Source organism: Pristiophorus japonicus, chromosome 6, assembly GCF_044704955.1.
Source record: "Pristiophorus japonicus isolate sPriJap1 chromosome 6, sPriJap1.hap1, whole genome shotgun sequence".
Classification (NCBI taxonomy): domain Eukaryota; kingdom Metazoa; phylum Chordata; class Chondrichthyes; family Pristiophoridae; genus Pristiophorus; species Pristiophorus japonicus.
In genome coordinates this window covers 66,034,509-66,052,054 of record NC_091982.1, presented here as the reverse complement: position 1 = coordinate 66,052,054, position 17,546 = coordinate 66,034,509, and the positions used below count along the sequence as shown (strand labels likewise).

The 17,546-nt window shown below is 51.1% G+C and overlaps 1 protein-coding gene across 1 annotated transcript in view; it reads left to right on the top strand.

Annotated features, from left to right (window-relative positions):
• The window catches only part of f9a (coagulation factor IXa), an 86,246-nt gene extending 71,109 nt beyond the window's left edge, over nt 1-15,137 (top strand). Inside the window, exon 10 of the mRNA XM_070883965.1 lies at nt 14,703-15,137. Within this exon, the coding sequence (XP_070740066.1) occupies nt 14,703-15,137 (435 nt within the window). The remainder of the gene's footprint in view (nt 1-14,702) is intronic.
• Nucleotides 15,138-17,546: the final 2,409 nt, after the last annotated feature.

The following is a 17,546-nucleotide window of genomic DNA, read 5'->3' as shown; positions in this document are numbered from 1 at the left end:
TCTGTTTGAACAGCTTCAACAGATTCACTGGCAGGCGGCTAACAACATGGGTAAACAGCACCGTGCCAATCGGCTGCTGCTGGAACCCCGCAGTCACCATGATTGGGAGATGGGCGACCAGGTGATGGTGAGAAGCTTCGCCCGGGTCGGGGTATTTGAACCACTGTATATGGGACCATACAGCATAGTCGACAAGGCTAGCCCTATGGTCTATGCGGTTCAATTATCTCGCCGGGTGAAGTGGTATCACATTAATCAGTGTAAATTGTTTTACCCCAAAAGAGGTAAAAAAACAGAGGGGACGAGCAAGGGAAGGGAATCAGGCACTGGGGGAAGAACAGGCCCCGGTAGATTTGGAGGCTCCGGAGGAGGCAGCGGGCCCCGAAGCTCTACAGCCGGGGATGGTTCACTGCTCCAGTAAGGCTATCCCACCACTGGGTAGAGGTTCTCAGCCCACTAACAGAAGTAGGGAGAAAGGCTCTATCATTAGCAAGGTCCAAGGGGAAGCTGAACCTCCCATGGTGGATCAGCTGGGGCTAGCCCAAGAGGTGGAGGAGATAGCATTGCAGCCCATAACGTGGGACTCTGCACCGACAGTAAGGAGGAGTGCCAGAGTGCCACAGCCCAGGACGCCGTGGTCCCCTCTTTACTTAGCTCCCCGCCCCAGACCGAGAAGGCAAAAGACAACAGGGAGGGTGCTCTGTTGCGCTATCAAGGGTCTCCCACCGATTATCCGGGGCTCGGGAGGGCCTTGGAGGGCAGCACAAGACTCATTAAGGGGGACTATACGAGCCCCTCAGCGGAGGGCATCCTGGTCCCCAGGGTACGGTCAGCTGAGTGGTCGACGACGCCTGTACAGTGACAGGGTGTAGCCTGGCCACCTGGGGACGGGTGGCGGTGTGTATATTTTCCCTTCCTGTTTTGTTACTTTGTGTTGTGTGCATATGTGTTTAGGTAAGGCAGTGACGGTTGGGTACAGCATTTTTGTGTTCGGAACATGTTACGTGGGCCAAGCCTGGAGAGGTCTCTCAAGGCAAGGCCATGTTCTTCTTGCCTTTCAGATGTCAACACCTCCCTACTGGACGTTAGTGATGCTGGTATCGCTAAAGATCTGCACCGGGCACCGAGGGGACACCGAGGACTCCCTGGTTTTCGGATGCTCCGGGGGCAGAGCACCGACAGTGACCACAGGAGAAGGGACTCCGGCGGCGGATGGCCGGGTCACCTACTCCCACGAGGGGAGATGGCCTGGATGGTTGGGATCGAACTCCACCAAGTACTCCAACCATAAGGACTTTACCTACAGAGAGGCCTCCATCCCCTGCCTGGAGATCACTGTGGCCACTTCCAGAGTGAGAGTGACAGAAGGCAGGAATGTATGCCTAACTTGCCAAGGGGACATACCTCTGGGACGGTGGTGGTGGCTCAGAAAGCTCAAGAGGGATGTGGGAGACCAACACTCGGACTGGGAACGTCTGGATAATGATACCTACCGAACCATCATGGGGTCATTTGGCGGGGTCACGGTGTGCTGGGAGAAATGGTGGGCGTACGACCAAGGAATCTATTTGTGTATGTGGGGATCCACTCGCGTGTGTTCAGAGGGGGTCTCCATTGCTTTCTATAGGTGGTGGCAGGATGTCGGGGATGGGGTGGTATGGGATCGCAGTGGGGAGGCGTGTGTGACCCCCAATCCCCCAGTAAACGCCACCGAACTTGTAGTTCTGGAAAAAAAAAACACCCACGGCCAAGCCCACCATCCCACACGGGTGCCCGACAACAACCAGGGGGCCGGGGAATGGTTTAGTGTTGGTCCCTACCGAGAAACTATTTTATCAGGGGGTACACTATGCGGTGGCATCAGTGGTGCTAAATCTGACAGAAGTCCGTCTACCTACGTGGTGTCCCCGGGAAACCGAGCTGTTATACCAGGCTCTGCTGCGGGAGATGTTCCGGAAGTTCTATGAACTGGACTTCGGGGATGTCAAAGTGACAGAATTGTATAAACAGTGGGATAGGGCCGAACCGGGCAGGCAGAGGCGTGGCACTTTAAATGACATTTTCACGGGGTTTAACATCGGGGCGCCCACCATAAACAGTTTGGATAACATGCAGCTGGCCCTCCAGATAAATGGGTTAAAGAATCAGCTGCGCAAAATCCTGGGGGACGAGAGTACCGTAGTGGGATCTGCATTCCACGAAGAGGTGGCAATGACAGTTCACTTAAAAGAGATTATCTCTCAATTGGAGGCACAGGCCAGGGCTGTAAACGCCTTGATTCAGGAGGATAGAAACGCCTCCGATCAAGCCGCCTAAAATGAGGAGTGCGTGCTCTATGGGGCCTGGTTGCTGGGAGAGGGACGGAGTAACCACGAGGATCTGAGACAGGGACAGGTCCCCTCCTGGATCAGCAACCAGCACTTAGCAGCACTGCACCCTTAAGATAATGTTTTGAGTCCTTGCCAACTTCGTGTAGCGTCAAAAGCCTACCCGGTACCGGTGGACTGTGGAAAGTCAAACCATACCATCATGGGTGTGGTGGTCAGGATGCCCATGATGGGGGCGTCCCCACGACCAGCACCCCTGTACCGAGTGGAGAATGTGGGAGTCATTCGTGGAGGGGTGCATGTTCGATTCCAAGAGGTCCCACCTTATGTCACAATGTGGGAGCACACTGTGACAGGTACAGACCTCTCGGGTTGTCGGAGCAGGGGAGCACAGGTAATCCTGTGCCCCCAGCACTTGAATGCTTTTGCAAGGCCACAATGCGGGTTCAGCACTGCTGGGGCAGAGTCCATCAATTGCACAATGGAGGTAATAGCCCCTAACCACATGCCTCCACAGGTAGCATATGTAGGCGGTGGGACATATTGTGTCACCACAAGTGCCCAACGGTATGAACATGGACCGGGAAGGTGGTGTCCAATACCGTACAGCAGCTTTTGCTTTAAACCCAGGGCAGAGGTTCAAGTAGCACACACCAGAATCACACCCATCCCTGAACCTTCCACGATTCACCTCACGGTACAAAACAATCTCAGCCACCTACAACAAAATGTCGCGCATTTTGGCTATCCCATTGCTCCACTACCTGAGAAACTTACAGCCCTCCTCCAGGCAGTGGATTTGTCTCAAAAACATTTTTACACCATGGAGCAGAAAACTAAAATTCTAGCAGGGGAGATTGCCCAGATGAAACCCCCAGCATGGTGGGATTTGGGGATACGGGCAGACATACCTGCGTGGATCCGGGTGGGATCGCATGCCTTAGTAATCGGCCAACTCCTGATTGTAGCATATCTGCTAGTTACAAGCTGTAAGCTCAGGAGAAAAAGAAAAAGAAAGCAGTTCCTCAGGCTACTACACAGACAGGAGAGCCGTTGCTAAACACTCAAGGCGTGTAAACAAAGCTTGACCGCGACACTTAGGCGGTTATGTTATTCCCAGGGATGACTGCGTTTTCATACATGGCCCCTGGGGAGTTTGCAGGGCAGGTTTCTTTGTTTTACGGTTAAGACTAAAATGAGACTCAATGTACAATTACTGCTGTAACCTTAAGAACATATATGTATATTGCTGTTGTATATTGTAATCTGTTGGATTCTGTGTTTTGTACCGCATTAAAAGAAATTATGATATATATCGACGGGATCAGTTTAGAGTTAAACTGGGGAAAGTTGGGCAATTTGGGAGACCTAGGGTTTTCTCACCACCCTGAACTTTGATACACTCGAGTGGTGTCTGACTGTGTCAGATGGGGGATTATGTAGGGGAGGACGAAAACCCCCTCATTTTGCCCAGAAGGTAAAGAGCTGTGGGATCTGTCTGTGCTGCAATGTGAATTGAAACCGAGACGGTTTGACCTTGGCAGAGCAGTGATTGGACGGGGGAGGACACCGGAGGGCCAATGGTGGGACAGAGTCAGCCTGAAGCATGGTGCTTTCAAGCCAATGGGGGAGCACTTGCTCGAAAACTGTGGGACTGACTCATCGCCATTATCGGGCTATTGTCTTCCCCATGTTTACACTATGGAGGGAAATTATGCAGACCTTCAGAAAACTAGGGAACCCAAAATAACCCAAGGGCCTACACAATGGCTACAGGAGGCCAACGCAATCAACCCCTACTCAAACCTTGAGTAGGTTAACATCAGTGGAAAAAACCCGCAATAATCTAAAACTGCTGCATTTTTCAAAATCACAAAGCCCACCAATGGGAAGGATCAATTTCAGCATGAGAGGCGGACTGGATAATCTGGCTATAAAAAGGGGTTTCTGACCCAGTGTGTGAGTTCTCTGCTCTCGTGATCCAACAACCAGCAAGCCTCTCGACACTGAAGGAAAACCAGTGTCCGAAGACACCGAAGATAGAAGAAACAAACCACCAGACTGCAAAAGGCATAGTAGTGAGTATAACCTCTGATCCCCAGAACTCCCAACTCAGTTAGGCCAGGAAAGGTGGGAGGTTGGGCATTGTACTGCTAAACTTGTGTAAAGATTTTTGTTGTGTCTGTTTAGTGGGATTTAGGGGGATTGTTTTGTTGGTGGATTGTTGTTTGTTGAGATACATCTCGTCAAATAAATTGGAAGCCTAAGTTCCTCTTGGAATCACCTTGTCTCAGTTCTATTGTATTACATCTCTTGATTGTGAGTCTCATGTCAGAACAGTGTAAGGGAAGCTAGGAGCTCCTCGAAAATGCTCAACTGTGTGTCACAGGCTAGGGAAGAAGGGGTTAGGAGTGTTTGACACTCACAGGTGCCTCACAGGCTAGGCATAAGCTGTGAGGACGCACGAGTCTCAAAACCCCCTTCATAAGCTGTGGACACAGTCTCTCCAGGGGTGCTCTTGCAGCACTCAGGGTACCTCAGTCTCTCCTCCTCCCCCCCAGTCTCTCAGCCTCCCCCCCCAGTCTCTCAGCCTCCCCCCCCAGTCTCCCTTCCTCCCCCCCAGTCTCTCTTCCTCCCCCCCCAGTCTCTCTTCCTCCCCCCCAGTCTCTCTTCCTCCCCACCCCCCAGTCTCTCTTCCCCCCCCAGTCTCTCTTCCCCCCCCAGTCTCTCTCCCCCACCAGTCTCTCTTCCGCCCCCAGTCTCTCTTCCGCCCCCCCAGTCTCTCTTCCGCCCCCAGTCTCTCTTCCGCCCCCCCTAGTCTCTCTTACCCCCCCCGTCTCTCCCCAGTCTCTCGCTCTCCTTCCCTCCCAGTCTCTCTCTCTCCTTTCCCCCCACAGTCTTTCTCTCTCCTTCACCCCCAGTCTCTCTCTCTCCTTCGCCCCCAGTCTCTCTCTCGCCTTGCCCCCAGTCTCTCTCTCTCTCCTTCCCCCCCCAGTCTCTCTCTCTCTCCTTCCCCCTCAGTCTCTCTCTCTCTCTCTCTCTCTCCTTCCCCCCTAGTCTCTCTCTCTCTCCTTCTCCCCAGTCTCTCTCTCTTCCCCCCCCCAGTCTCTCTTTCCCCCCCCCAGTCTCTCTTCCCCCCCTAGTCTCTCTTCCCCCCCCAGTCTCTCTTCCCCCCTCCCCCAGTCTCTCTTCCCCCCCCAGTCTCTCTTCCCCCCCCAGTCTCTCTTCCCCCCCCAGTCTCTCTTCCCCCCCCAGTCTCTCTTCCCCCCCCCCAGTCTCTCTTCCCCCCCCAGTCTCTCTTCCCCCCCCCAGTCTCTTCCCCCCCCGAGTCTCTCTTCCCCCCCCAGTCTCTCTCCCCCCCCCAGTCTCTGCCCCCCCAGTCTCTCTCCCCCACCCCCCAGTCTCTCTTCCCCCCCCCAGTCTCTCTTCCCCCACCAGTCTCCCTTCCCCCCACAGTCTCTCTTCACCCCCAGTCTCTCTTCCCCCCCCAGTCTCTCTTCCCCCCCCCAGTCTCTCTTCCCCCCCCAGTCTCTCTTCCACCCCCCAGTCTCTCTTCCCCCCCCCCAGTCTCTCTTCCCCCCCCCCGTCTCTCTTCCCCCCCCAGTCTCTCTTCCCCCCCAGTCTCTCTTCCCCCCCCCAGTCTCTCTTCCCCCCCCAGTCTCTCTTCCCCCCCCAGTCTCTCTTCCCCCCCTCAGTCTCTCTTCCCGCCCCCAGTCTCTCTTCCCCCCGTCTCTCCCTCTCACTTCCCCTCAGTCTCTCTATCACTTTCCCCCCTCCCCCCCCCGCCCTGTCTCTCTTTCTCTCTTCCCCCTCCACAATCTCTCTCTCTCCCCCCGCCCCCCAGGCTCTCTCTCTCTCTCCCCCACCAGTCTCTCTCTCTCCCCCCCAGTCTCTCACTCCCCCACAATCTCTCTCTCCCCCCCCCAGTTTCTCTCTCCCCCTCAGTCTCTCCTCCTCCCCCACAGTCTCTCCTCCTCCCCCCAGTCTCTCTTCCTCCCCCCAGTCTCTCTTCCTCCCCCCTCAGTCTCTCCTCCTCCCCCCAGTCTCTCTTCCTCCCCCCCAGTCTCTCTTCCCCCCCCAGTCTCTCTTCCCCCCCCCAGTCTCTCTTCCCCCCCAGTCTCTCTTCCCCCCCAGTCTCTCTTCCCCCCAGTCTCTCTTCCCCCCAGTCTCTCTTCCCCCCCCAGTCTCTCTTCCCCCCCAGTCTCTCTTCCCCCCCAGTCTCTCTTCCCCCCCAGTCTCTCTTCCCCCCCCAGTCTCTCTTCCCCCCCCAGTCTCTCTTCCCCCCCAGTCTCTCTTCCCCCCCAGTCTCTCTTCCCCCCCCAGTCTCTCTTCCCCCCCAGTCTCTCTTCCCCCCCAGGCTCTCTTCCCCCCCCAGTCTCTCTTCCCCCCCAGTCTCTCTTCCCCCCCCCCAGTCTCTCTTCCCCCCCAGGCTCTCTTCCCCCCCAGTCTCTCTTCCCCCCCAGTCTCTCTTCCCCCCCAGTCTCTCTTCTCCCCCCCAGTCTCTCATCCCCCCCCCCAGTCTCTCTCTCTTCCCCACCCAATCTCTCTCTCTCTCTCTCTCTCTCTCTCTCTCTCTCCTCCCCCCTAGTCTCTCTCTCTCCTTCTCCCCAGTCTCTCTCTCTTTCCCCCACCCAGTCTCTCCTCCTCCCCCCCAGTCTCTCTCTCTTTCCCCCCCCAGTCTCTCTTCCCCCCCCCAGTCTCTCTCCCCCCCCCAGTCTCTCTTCCGCCCCCAGTCTCTCTTCCCCCCAGTCTCTCTTCCCCCCCCAGTCTCTCTTCCCCCCCAGTCTCTCTTCCCCCCAGTCTCTCTTCCCCCCCAGTCTCTCTTCCCCCCCAGTCTCTCTTCTCCCCCCCCCCAGTCTCTCTTCCCCCCCCCCAGTCTCTCTCTCCCCCTCAGTCTCTCCTCCTCCCCCCCAGTCTCTCTCTCTTTCCCCCCCCCAGTCTCTCTTCCCCCCCAGTCTCTCTTCCCCCCCCCAGTCTCTCTTCCCCCCCCAGTCTCTCTTCTCCCCCCCCCAGTCTCTCTTTCCCCCCCCAGTCTCTCTCTCCCCCTCAGTCTCTCCTCCTCCCCCCCAGTCTCTCTCTCTTTCCCCCCCCAGTCTCTCTTCCCCCCCCAGTCTCTCTTCCCCCCCCAGTCTCTCTCTCCCCCTCAGTCTCTCCTCCTCCCCCCCAGTCTCTCTCTCTTCCCCCCCCCGAGTCTCTCTTCCCCCCCCAGTCTCTCTTCCCCCCCCCAGTCTCTCTTCCCCCCCCCCCAGTCTCTCTTTCCCCCCCCCGTCTCTCTTTCCCCCCCCGTCTCTCTTTTCCCCCCACCCCGTCTCTCTTCTCCCCCCACAGTCTCTCTCTTCCCAGATAGAGGTGTACCGATGGATGTGGTGTATTTAGATTTCCAAAAGGCATTCGATAAGGTACCACACAAAAGGTTACTGCAGAAGATAAAGGTACGTGGCTTCGGAGGAAATGTAGGCTAGCTCATTGAATGTTTTCAAGTCAAAGATAGATAGATTTTTAACCAATAAGGGAATTAAGGGTTACGGGGAGAGGGCGGGTAAGTGGAGCTGAGTCCACGACCAGATCAGCCATGATCTTATTGAATGGCGGAGCAGGCTCGAGGGGCCAGATGGCCTACTCCTGTTCCTAATTCTTATGTTCTTATGTTCTTATGTTCACAGGCCAGGCATAAGTTGTGAGGGCAGAAGCCCAGAGAGAGACACCCAAGGCACAACAACACTCCCCGAGAACCCCTTGCACAGACCTCTGTAACCAATGCCTGTGAAGAGACACTTAGTCACTCAACTAGAAAACACCAGGACTGGTTTGATGAGAATGATCAGGAGATCCAAGAACTAATAGATCGCAAGCGCAGAGCATTTCTGAGCCTCAAGCAACAACCCAACTCGGGAGCAGCAAAGCAACATTACAGACGGCTTAAGGCTCAGGTCCAACAAAAAACCCGGGACCTAAAGAACAGGTTGTGAATGGAGAAAGCACAGGAGATGCAACAACTGGCCGACTGCCATGATATGCGAGGATTCTTCATCGGAGTCAAGGCTACCTACGGTCCAAACTCCTAAGGCCCCACCCCACTCCTGGCCAAGAAGGGGGAAACACTCATCAAGGACACCGAGGCTGTCAGGGCCCGATGGAAGGAGCACTTTGAAGATCTCCTTAATCGAGACTCTGCCTTTGACTCAAGTGTTTTAGACTCCATACCGCAGCATGCGACCCACCACCACCTCAGTGAAACCCCAACGTTGCACGAGGTACGCAAAGCCATAAAACAGCTCAAGAACAACAAGGCTACGACAGCGGATGGAATCCCTGCTGAGGCGCTAAAGTATGGCGGAGAGGCGCTGTTGGTGCAGGTACATGACCTCATCTCTCTCATCTGGAGGGAGGAGAGCATGCCGGGAGATCTCAGAGATGCAGTGATCATGACCATATTTAAAAAAGGGGACAAGTCCAACTGCGGCAACTACAGGGGAATCACCCTGCTATCAGCCACTGGGAAGGTTGTCGCTAGAGTTCTCCTCAACCATCTTCTCCCTGTGGCCGAGGAAAGATAGAAACATAGAAACACAGAAAATAGGTGCAGGAGTAGGCCATTCGACTCTTCGAGCCTGCACCACCATTTAATAAGATCATGGCTGATCATTCACCTCAGTACCCTTTTCCTGCTTTCTCTCCATACCCCTTGATCCCTTTAGCCGTAAGGGCCATATCTAACTCCCTCTTGAATATATCCAATGAACTGCCATCAACAACTCTCTGCGGTAGAGAATTCCACAGGTTAACAACACTCTGAGTGAAGAAGTTTCTCCTCATCTCAGTCCTAAATTGCTTACCCCTTATCCTTAGACTGTGTTCCCTGGTTTTGGACTTCCCCAACATCAGGAACATTCTTCCTGCATCTAACCTGTCCAGTCCCATCAGAACTTTATATGTTTCTTTGAGATCCCCTCTCATCCTTCTAAACTCCAGTGAATACAGGCCCAGTCGATCCAGGCTCTCCTCATATGTCAGTCCTCCTGGAGTCACAGTGCGGATTTCGTCTCCCTCAGGGCACAATGGACATGATCTTTGCAGCGCGACAGCTGCAGGAAAAATGCAGGGAGTAGCACTAGCCCTTATACATGGCCTTTTTTGAATTTACAAAGGCTTTTGACACTGTCAACCACGAGGGTCTATGGAGCGTCCTCTTCCATTTCGGATGCCCCCAAAAGTTTGTCAACATCCTGCTCCACGATGACATGCAGGCCATGATCCTTACCAACGAATCCATTTCAGACCCAATCCACGTCCGGACCGGGGTCAAACAGGGCTGCGTCATCACTCCAACACTCTTCTCAATCTTCCTCACTGCCATGCTCCATCTCACAGTCAACAAGTCCCCGCTGGAGTGGAACTAAACTACAGAACCAGTGGGAAGCTGTTTAGTCTACACCGCCTCAGGCCAGGTCCAAGACCAGCCCAACCTCTGTCGTTGAGCTACAGTACGCAGACGATGCCTGTGTCTGTGCATATTCTGAGGCTGAACTCCAGGATATAGTCGACATATTTATTGAAGCATACGAAAGCATGGACCTTACGCTAAACATTCATAAGACAAAGGTCCTCCACCAGCCTGTCCTCGCAGCACACCACTGGCCCCCAGTCATCAAGATCCACGGCGTGGCCCTTGACAACGTAGACCATTTCCCATACCTCGGGAGCCTCTTATCAACAAAAGCAGACATTGATGAGATTCAACATCGCCTCCAGTGCACCAGTGCAGCCTTCGGGCGCCTGAGGAAAAGCGTATTTGAAGACCAGGCCCTCAAATCTACCACCAAGATCATGGTCTACAGGGCTGTAGTAATACCCGCCCTCCTGTATGGCTCAGAGGCATGGACGATGTACAGAAGACACCTCAAGTCGCTGGAGATATATCATCAACGATGTCTCCGCAAGATCCGACAAATCCCCTGGGAGGACAGACGCACCAACGTTAACGTCCTCGACCAGGCCAACATCCCCAGCATTGAAGCACTGACCACACTCAATCAGCTCCGCTGGGCAGGCCACATAGTTTGCATGCCAGACACGAGACTCTCAAAGCAAGTGCTCTAAGCGGAGTTCCTTCACGGCAAACAAGCCAAAGGTGGGCAGCAGAAACATCACAAGGACACCCTCAAAGCCTCCCTGATAAAGTATGACATCACATCTGGCCAAAGACCGCCCTAAGTGGAGGAAGTGCATCCGGGAGGATGCTGAGCACTTCGAGTCTCAATGCTGAGAGCATGCAGAAATCAAGTGCAGGCAGCGGAAAGAGCGTGCGGCAAACATGTCCCACCCACCCCTTTCCTCAACGACTGTCTGTCCCACCTGTGACAGAGTCTGTGGCTTTCGTCTTGGACTGTTCAGCCACCAAAGAACTCACTTCAGGAGTGGAAGCAAGTCTTCCTCCATTCCGAGGGACTGCCTATGATGATGATGATGATGATAACATAAGTGGTTACTGCACAAGATATAATTTCACGGGGTTCGGGGTATTTTATTAGCATGGATAGAGGATTGACTTTCTAACAGAAAATAGAGAGTCGGGATAAATGGGTAATTTTCCGGTTGGCAAACAGTGACTAGTGGGATGCCACACTGATCGGTGCTGGGTCCTCAACTATTTACAATCTATATTAATGACTTGGATGAAGGGACCGAGTGTAATGTGGCCAAGTTTGCTGATGATATAAAGATGGGTGGGAAAGCAAATTGTGAGGAGGACACAAAAAATCTGCAAAGGGATATAGACAGGCTAAGTGAGTGGGCAAAAATTTGGCAGATGGAGGCTAATGTGGGAAAATGTGAGGTTATCCACTATGACAGAAAAAATAGAAAAGCAAATTATAACTTAAATGGAGAAAAGTTGCAAAGTGCTGCAGTGTAGAAGGACCTGGGGACCTCGTGCATGAAACACAAAAAGTTAATATGCAGGTACAGCAAGTAATCAGGAAGGCAAATGGAATCTTGGCCTTTATTGCAAGGGGATAGAGTATAAAAGCAGTGAAGTCCTGCTACAACTGTACAGAGTATTGGGGAGGGCACACCTGGAGTACTGCATACAGTTTTGGTCTTTGTATTTAAGGAAGGATATACTTGCATTGGAGGCTGTTCAGAGAAGGTTCACTAGGTTGATTACCGGAGATGAGGAGGTTGACTTATGAAGATAGGTTGAGTAGGTTGGGCCTGTACACATGGGAGTTCAGAAGAATGAGTGGTAATCTTATTGAAACTTAAAAGATAATGGGGGGGCTCAACAAGGTGGATGCAGAGAGGATGTTTCCACTCATAGGGTAAACTAAAACTAGGGGGCATAATCTTAGAATAAGGGGCCGCCCATTTAAACCTGAGATGAGGAGGAATTTCTTCTCAGAGGGTTGTAAACGTGTGGAATTCTTTGGCCCAGTGAGCTGTGGAGACTGGGTCATTGAATATATTTAAGGCGGAGATAGACAGATTTTTGAGCGATAAGGGAGTAAAGGGTAATGGGGAGTGGGCAGGGAAGTGGAGCTGAGTCCATGATCAGATCAGCCATGATCTTATTGAATGGCGGAGCAGGCTTGAGGGGTCAAATGGCCGACTCCTGTTCCTATGTCTTATGTTTTTATGTTCTTATTATTAAACTAAAGCACTGTCTGCTCTCTCAGGTGGACGTAAAAGATCCCATGGCACTATTTCGACGAAGAGCAGGGGAGTTATCCCTGGTGTCCTAGGGCCAATATTTATCCCTCAATCGACATCACGAAAACAAATTATCTGGGTCATTATCACATTGCTGTTTGTGGGAGTTTGCTGTGCGCAAAATAGCTGCCGCGTTTCCTACATTACAACAGTGACTGCACTCCAAAAGTACTTTATTGGCTGTAAAGCGCTTTGGGATGATTTGAGGTTGTAAAAAGCTCTATAGAAATGCAAGTCTTTTCTTTCACTAAAGAATGAGCCCTTTAGTTTTCTTCCTTTAGCTGCGAGGAATTGTCCAATTCTTTTATGGCAAAGTGTGGGCAGCAGGGAAGACTTGCTAATGTAGTGACCATTCCTCGGAGTGAAAGGTCAAAATTCAAGGAGAACCCCCTACCCCATCTCCCACCCCAGTGTTTGGGCTCATTGGAAAGGAAATTTAATTGGGGACTATCTACCGGAAAATTGGAAATCCTAAAGTTCTTATGAAAGAAACTGTGAACTTTAATCGAATTTTGGACTTTTACAAGACAAATTCAAGTCTGTAGGCGGGCCTAAGGAACTAAAGAAGCCCACTTGATTATTGGAACTGTCTGAGTGTTGGGACTAAGGTAAATTGTCTGGAGAAATGGATACTCGAAAACCCTTCTCCACAAGAGACATTTACATTACAACAATAACTCAGAGATGGCCAGCCATCGAATTGAACTGAGAAAAGCCATCTTCAGCATGAATTAGAACAACGGGCCCACTACAGCCTGTATGCAAAAACCAAGCACAAAAGGACATTGCGATTACCAAGCTAATATTTCCATCAGGAAATAGATTTAGAAATGCAACCCACCCAAGACATATTAACTTTTAACGAGCCCACCAAAATATTACAAAGAAAAGTCAAGCCCGCCAAATTTAAACAAAGAATTCTGGACTGATTTGGCGCAAAGATTAGGACAACTCAAACCCTATAACTGGCCCCTGTTTTAACAGAGGGTTTGACACACTGTGCCATAAACCAAGGGTATGCCATTCTACACCTAGTACCATACTACGCTTATGTCATCAAGATGGGAGAGAAACCATCACGACCGTTGCAAAGAACTCCACCAGCCTCAAAGTCCTGAAGTCCTGAAGGAAGGAAGAACATCACCATCGCGGCAGCAACCGACCACAGCCAATGTGGTACCAAGGAAAAACCACCGCGATCGACCAAACTCGAGACAAAACTCCAACAGAAATAAACCGAAGAATCGAAAGTTTCCACTCTACAATCTAAGCCCTGAGTACCAACAGGTGAAAACATTACCTAAAGAGACTTTGAACCTATTTCTAATGAAGAAAACCGGGTACTTACCCCATAGATCCAAAACGCATCTTACCGCATCAGCGGACTCAACCCAACTGAAGATTGCGCAGTAAGAAGTCTTCTCCGAGATTCGGGGTACGGTAAGCAGAACCTACAGAATTCAACAAACCCCAAAATCGCGAACTACTGATAACTGACCAGAAAGGATTGGTAAGCATAGTCCCTGCCTGCCCTGGAGTCTAACCTAGCTAGGTATTGGGAGGTGGGAGGTGTAATTTTTACTGTAACCCCCTTTGAATGTGTAATGTATTGTTCTTTATTAGAGTGATTATAAGTTTGACCTAGTATTTTTCTTGTCTGTAATAAAATCAAAGTTCTTTGCATCAAACCAATGGTCCTTTGCACTTTATCACACCCCCAAATAAACCCAGAGTCTAGAACCCAAGGAGTGGGAGCGATTCGAACTGCTCAAATAGGTCAGAGGTGAACCTGACCCCCGGGACCACCCCGTTACAGGAGGTCCTGCCACATGAGGGGCAGCAGGGGAGTGCGGCCCTCTATGGAACGGAATGCCAACCAGCTGCTCAATCGGAGGTTCAAGCTGAATGCAGGGAGGTTCTGGAGCAAGTGAATGCATCTTGTCGGTGTGTCAGGAGACATGCTGAGGTAAGTATGTCCCCCCCACCCCACCCCCGCCGCTTGGTACACATGGGCTCCAATATTCACCCTTCCTGGGACATGCAAAGCAAGGGAAATGTATGCACTAGTGTCATTGCTCACATGTTTGTAGAGCTGTTGACCATCAGCCGGTCCAGGCAGCGGGCGGTCGAGGGGATTGTTCAGCCTGACTGCCTGCCTCTCTTCCGCGGTTACATCTGAGCCAGAGTGTCCCTGGAGATGGAGCACGCGGTGTCCACCGGTATGCTCGTAGCCTTCCACGAGAGGTGGGCACCGGAGGGACTGGAGTGCATCATCACCCCCGGCAACCAAATTTTAATTTAGTTGATGTTTCTGGTTAAAAGTTAATTGGTTTAATTGTCGGTTTTAGTGCCCCCCGTTAATAAGGGGGCATTTGATTTATGGTTTTACACAAAATAGTCGTAGAGCTTTGCATTGTGAAGGGCTGAGCCAGTCACGCGATGTTGACAAGACTCAATAAAACCCCAGCCAGTTGGGTTTGGGGGATCCACGATGGGGCAGGTGGTTGTGAGCCTGGTGGATGAACTGGTAATGTGTCGTGTGATTGTTAAACCCTTGCTAATAAACCAACTGGTTCTTAACAGCAGTGTGTTGCTATGAATTCTTAAGCAAAGAACCCAAGAAGCAAATATATTACAGCAAGCACAGAACGTTTACCCTTTTCACAGCACTCTCGTAAAACAGAAACTGCCGGGGTGCAGGTCTCATGTGGCTCAGTGATACTTTCCACCGAGCTGTTCAAATCACAAGAGAACAAGAGAAAGGCAGCCAGTGGGACTGCCCGCAGCGTACACCAGGTGTATGGACAAGGGATGGCTTCACTCCGGACCGCCCCTCGGAGGGCAGTCAATGTTGAGCAGATGTCCATGATGATACGCTTGGAGCTGGCCCAGTGCCGCCTGCAGCAGCTGGTGGAGCACGTGCCAGAGACCATCCTGGCATCGCCGTGGGAGCAATACATGCGGCGAGTGGGCATCTTCCTGGCATTCTGCCCAGAGCCCCAGAGCACAAAGCAGCTTCCTCCAGCAACCCCCCAGACCGGCGGGCTTGGTCACACACAAACCTCCCACTGCCAGATCTCACACACTCGGTTAGAAACATAGAAACATAGAAAATAGGTGCAGGAGTAGGCCATTTAGCCCTCCGAGCCTGCACCACCATTCAATAAGATCATGGCTGATCATTCCCTCAGTACCCCTTTCCTGCTTTTTCTCCATATCCCTTGATCCCCTTAACCGTAAGGGCCATATCTAACTCCCTCTTGAATATATCCAATCAACTGGCATCAACAACTCTCTGCGGCAGGGAATTCCACAGGTTAACAACTCTCTGAGTGAAGAAGTTTCTCCTCATCTCAGTCCTAAATAGCCTACCCTTTATCCTAAGGCTTTGTCCCCTGGTTCTGGATATCCCCAACATCAGGAACATTCTACCCGCATCTAACGTGTCCCGTCCCGTCAGAATCTTGTATGTTTCTATGAGATCCCCTCTCATCCTTCTAAACTCCAATGTATAAAAGCCCAGTTGATCCAGTCTCTCCTCATATGTCAGTCCAGCCATCCCGGGAATCAATCTGGTGAACCTTTGCTGCTCTCCCTCAATAGCAAGAACGACCTTCCTCAGATTAGGAGACCAAAACTGAACACAATATTCCAAGTGAGGCCTCACCAAGGCCCTGTACAACTGCAGTAAGACCTCCCTGCTCCTATACTCAAATCGTCTAGCTATGAAGGCCACCATACCATTTGCCTTCTTCACCGCCTGCTGTACATGTATGCCAACTTTCAATGACTGATGAACCATGACACCCAGGTCTCGTTGCACCTCCCCTTTTCCTAACCTGGCGCCATTCAGATAATATTCTGTCTTCGTGTTTTTGCCCACAAAGTGGATAACCTCACATTTATCCACATTATACTGCATCTGCCAGGCATTTGCCCACTCACCTAACCTGTCCAAGTCACCCTGCATCCTCTTAGTGTCCTCCTCACAGCTCACACCGCCACCCAGTTTAGTGTCATCTGCAAACTTGGAGATATTACACTCAATTCCTTCATCTAAATCGTTAATGTATATTGTAAAGAGCTGGGGTCCCAGCACTGAGCCCTGCGGCACACCACTAGTCACTGCCTGCCATTCTGAAAAGGACCTGTTTAGCCCGACTCTCTGCTTCTTGTCTGCCAACAAGTTCTCTATCCATGTCAGTATATTACCCCCAATACCATGTGCTTTGATTTTGCACACCAATCTCTTATGTGGTACCTTGTCATAGTCTTTTGAAAGTCCAAATACACCACATCCACTGGTTCTCCCTTGTCCACTCTGCTAGTTACATCCTCAAAAAATTCCACAAGATTTGTCAAGCATGATTTCCCCTTCATAAATCCATGCTGACTTGGACCGATCCTGTCACTGCTTTCCAAATGCGCTGCTATTTCATCCTTAATAATTGATTCCAACATTTTCCCCACTACAGATGTCAGGCTAACTGGTCTATAATTACCCACTTTCTCTCTCCCTCCCTTTTTAAAAAGTGCTGTTACATTAGCTACCCTCCAGTCCATAGGAACTGATCCAGAGTCGATAGACTGTTGGAAAATGATCCCAATGCATCCACTATTTCTAGGGCCACTTCCTTAAGTACTCTGGGATGCAGACTATCAGGCCCCGGGGATTTATCGGCCTTCAATCCCATCAATTTCCCTAACACAATTTCCCGCCTAATAAGGATATCCTTCAGTTCCTCCTTCTCACAAGACCCTCGGTCCCCTAGTACTTCCAGAAGGTTATTTGTGTCTTCCTTCGTGAAGACAAAACCAAAGTATTTGTTCAATTGGTCTGCCATTTCTTTGTTCCCCATTATAAATTCACCTGAATCTGACTGCAAGGGACCAACATTTGTCTTCACTAATCTTTTTCTCTTCACATATCTATAGAAGCTTTTGCAGTCAGTTTTTATGTTCCCGGCAAGCTTCTTCTCGTACTCTATTTTCCCCATCTTAATTAAACCCTTTGTCCACCTCTGCTGAATTCTAAATTTCTCCCAGTCCTCAGGTTTGCTGATTTTTCTGGGCAATTTATATGCCTCTTCCTTGGATTTAACACTATCCTTAATTTCCCTTGTTAGCCACGGTTGAGCCACCTTCCCCATTTTATTTTTACTCCAGATAGGGATGTACAATTGCTGAAGTTCATCCATGTGTGATCTTTAAATGTTTGCCATTGCCTATCCACCGTCAACCTTTTAAGTATCATTTGCCAGTCTATTCTAGCCAATTCACGTCTCAAACCATGAAAGTTACCTTTCCTTAAGTTCAGGACACTTGTTTCTGAATTAACTGTGTCACTCTCCATCCTAATAAAGAATTCTACCATGTTATGATCACTCTTCCTCAAGGGGTCTCGCACAAGATTGCTAATTAGTCCTTTCTCATTACACATCACCCAGTCTAGGATGGCCAGCTCCCTGGTTGGTTCCTTGACATATTGGTCTCGAAAACCATCCCTAATAC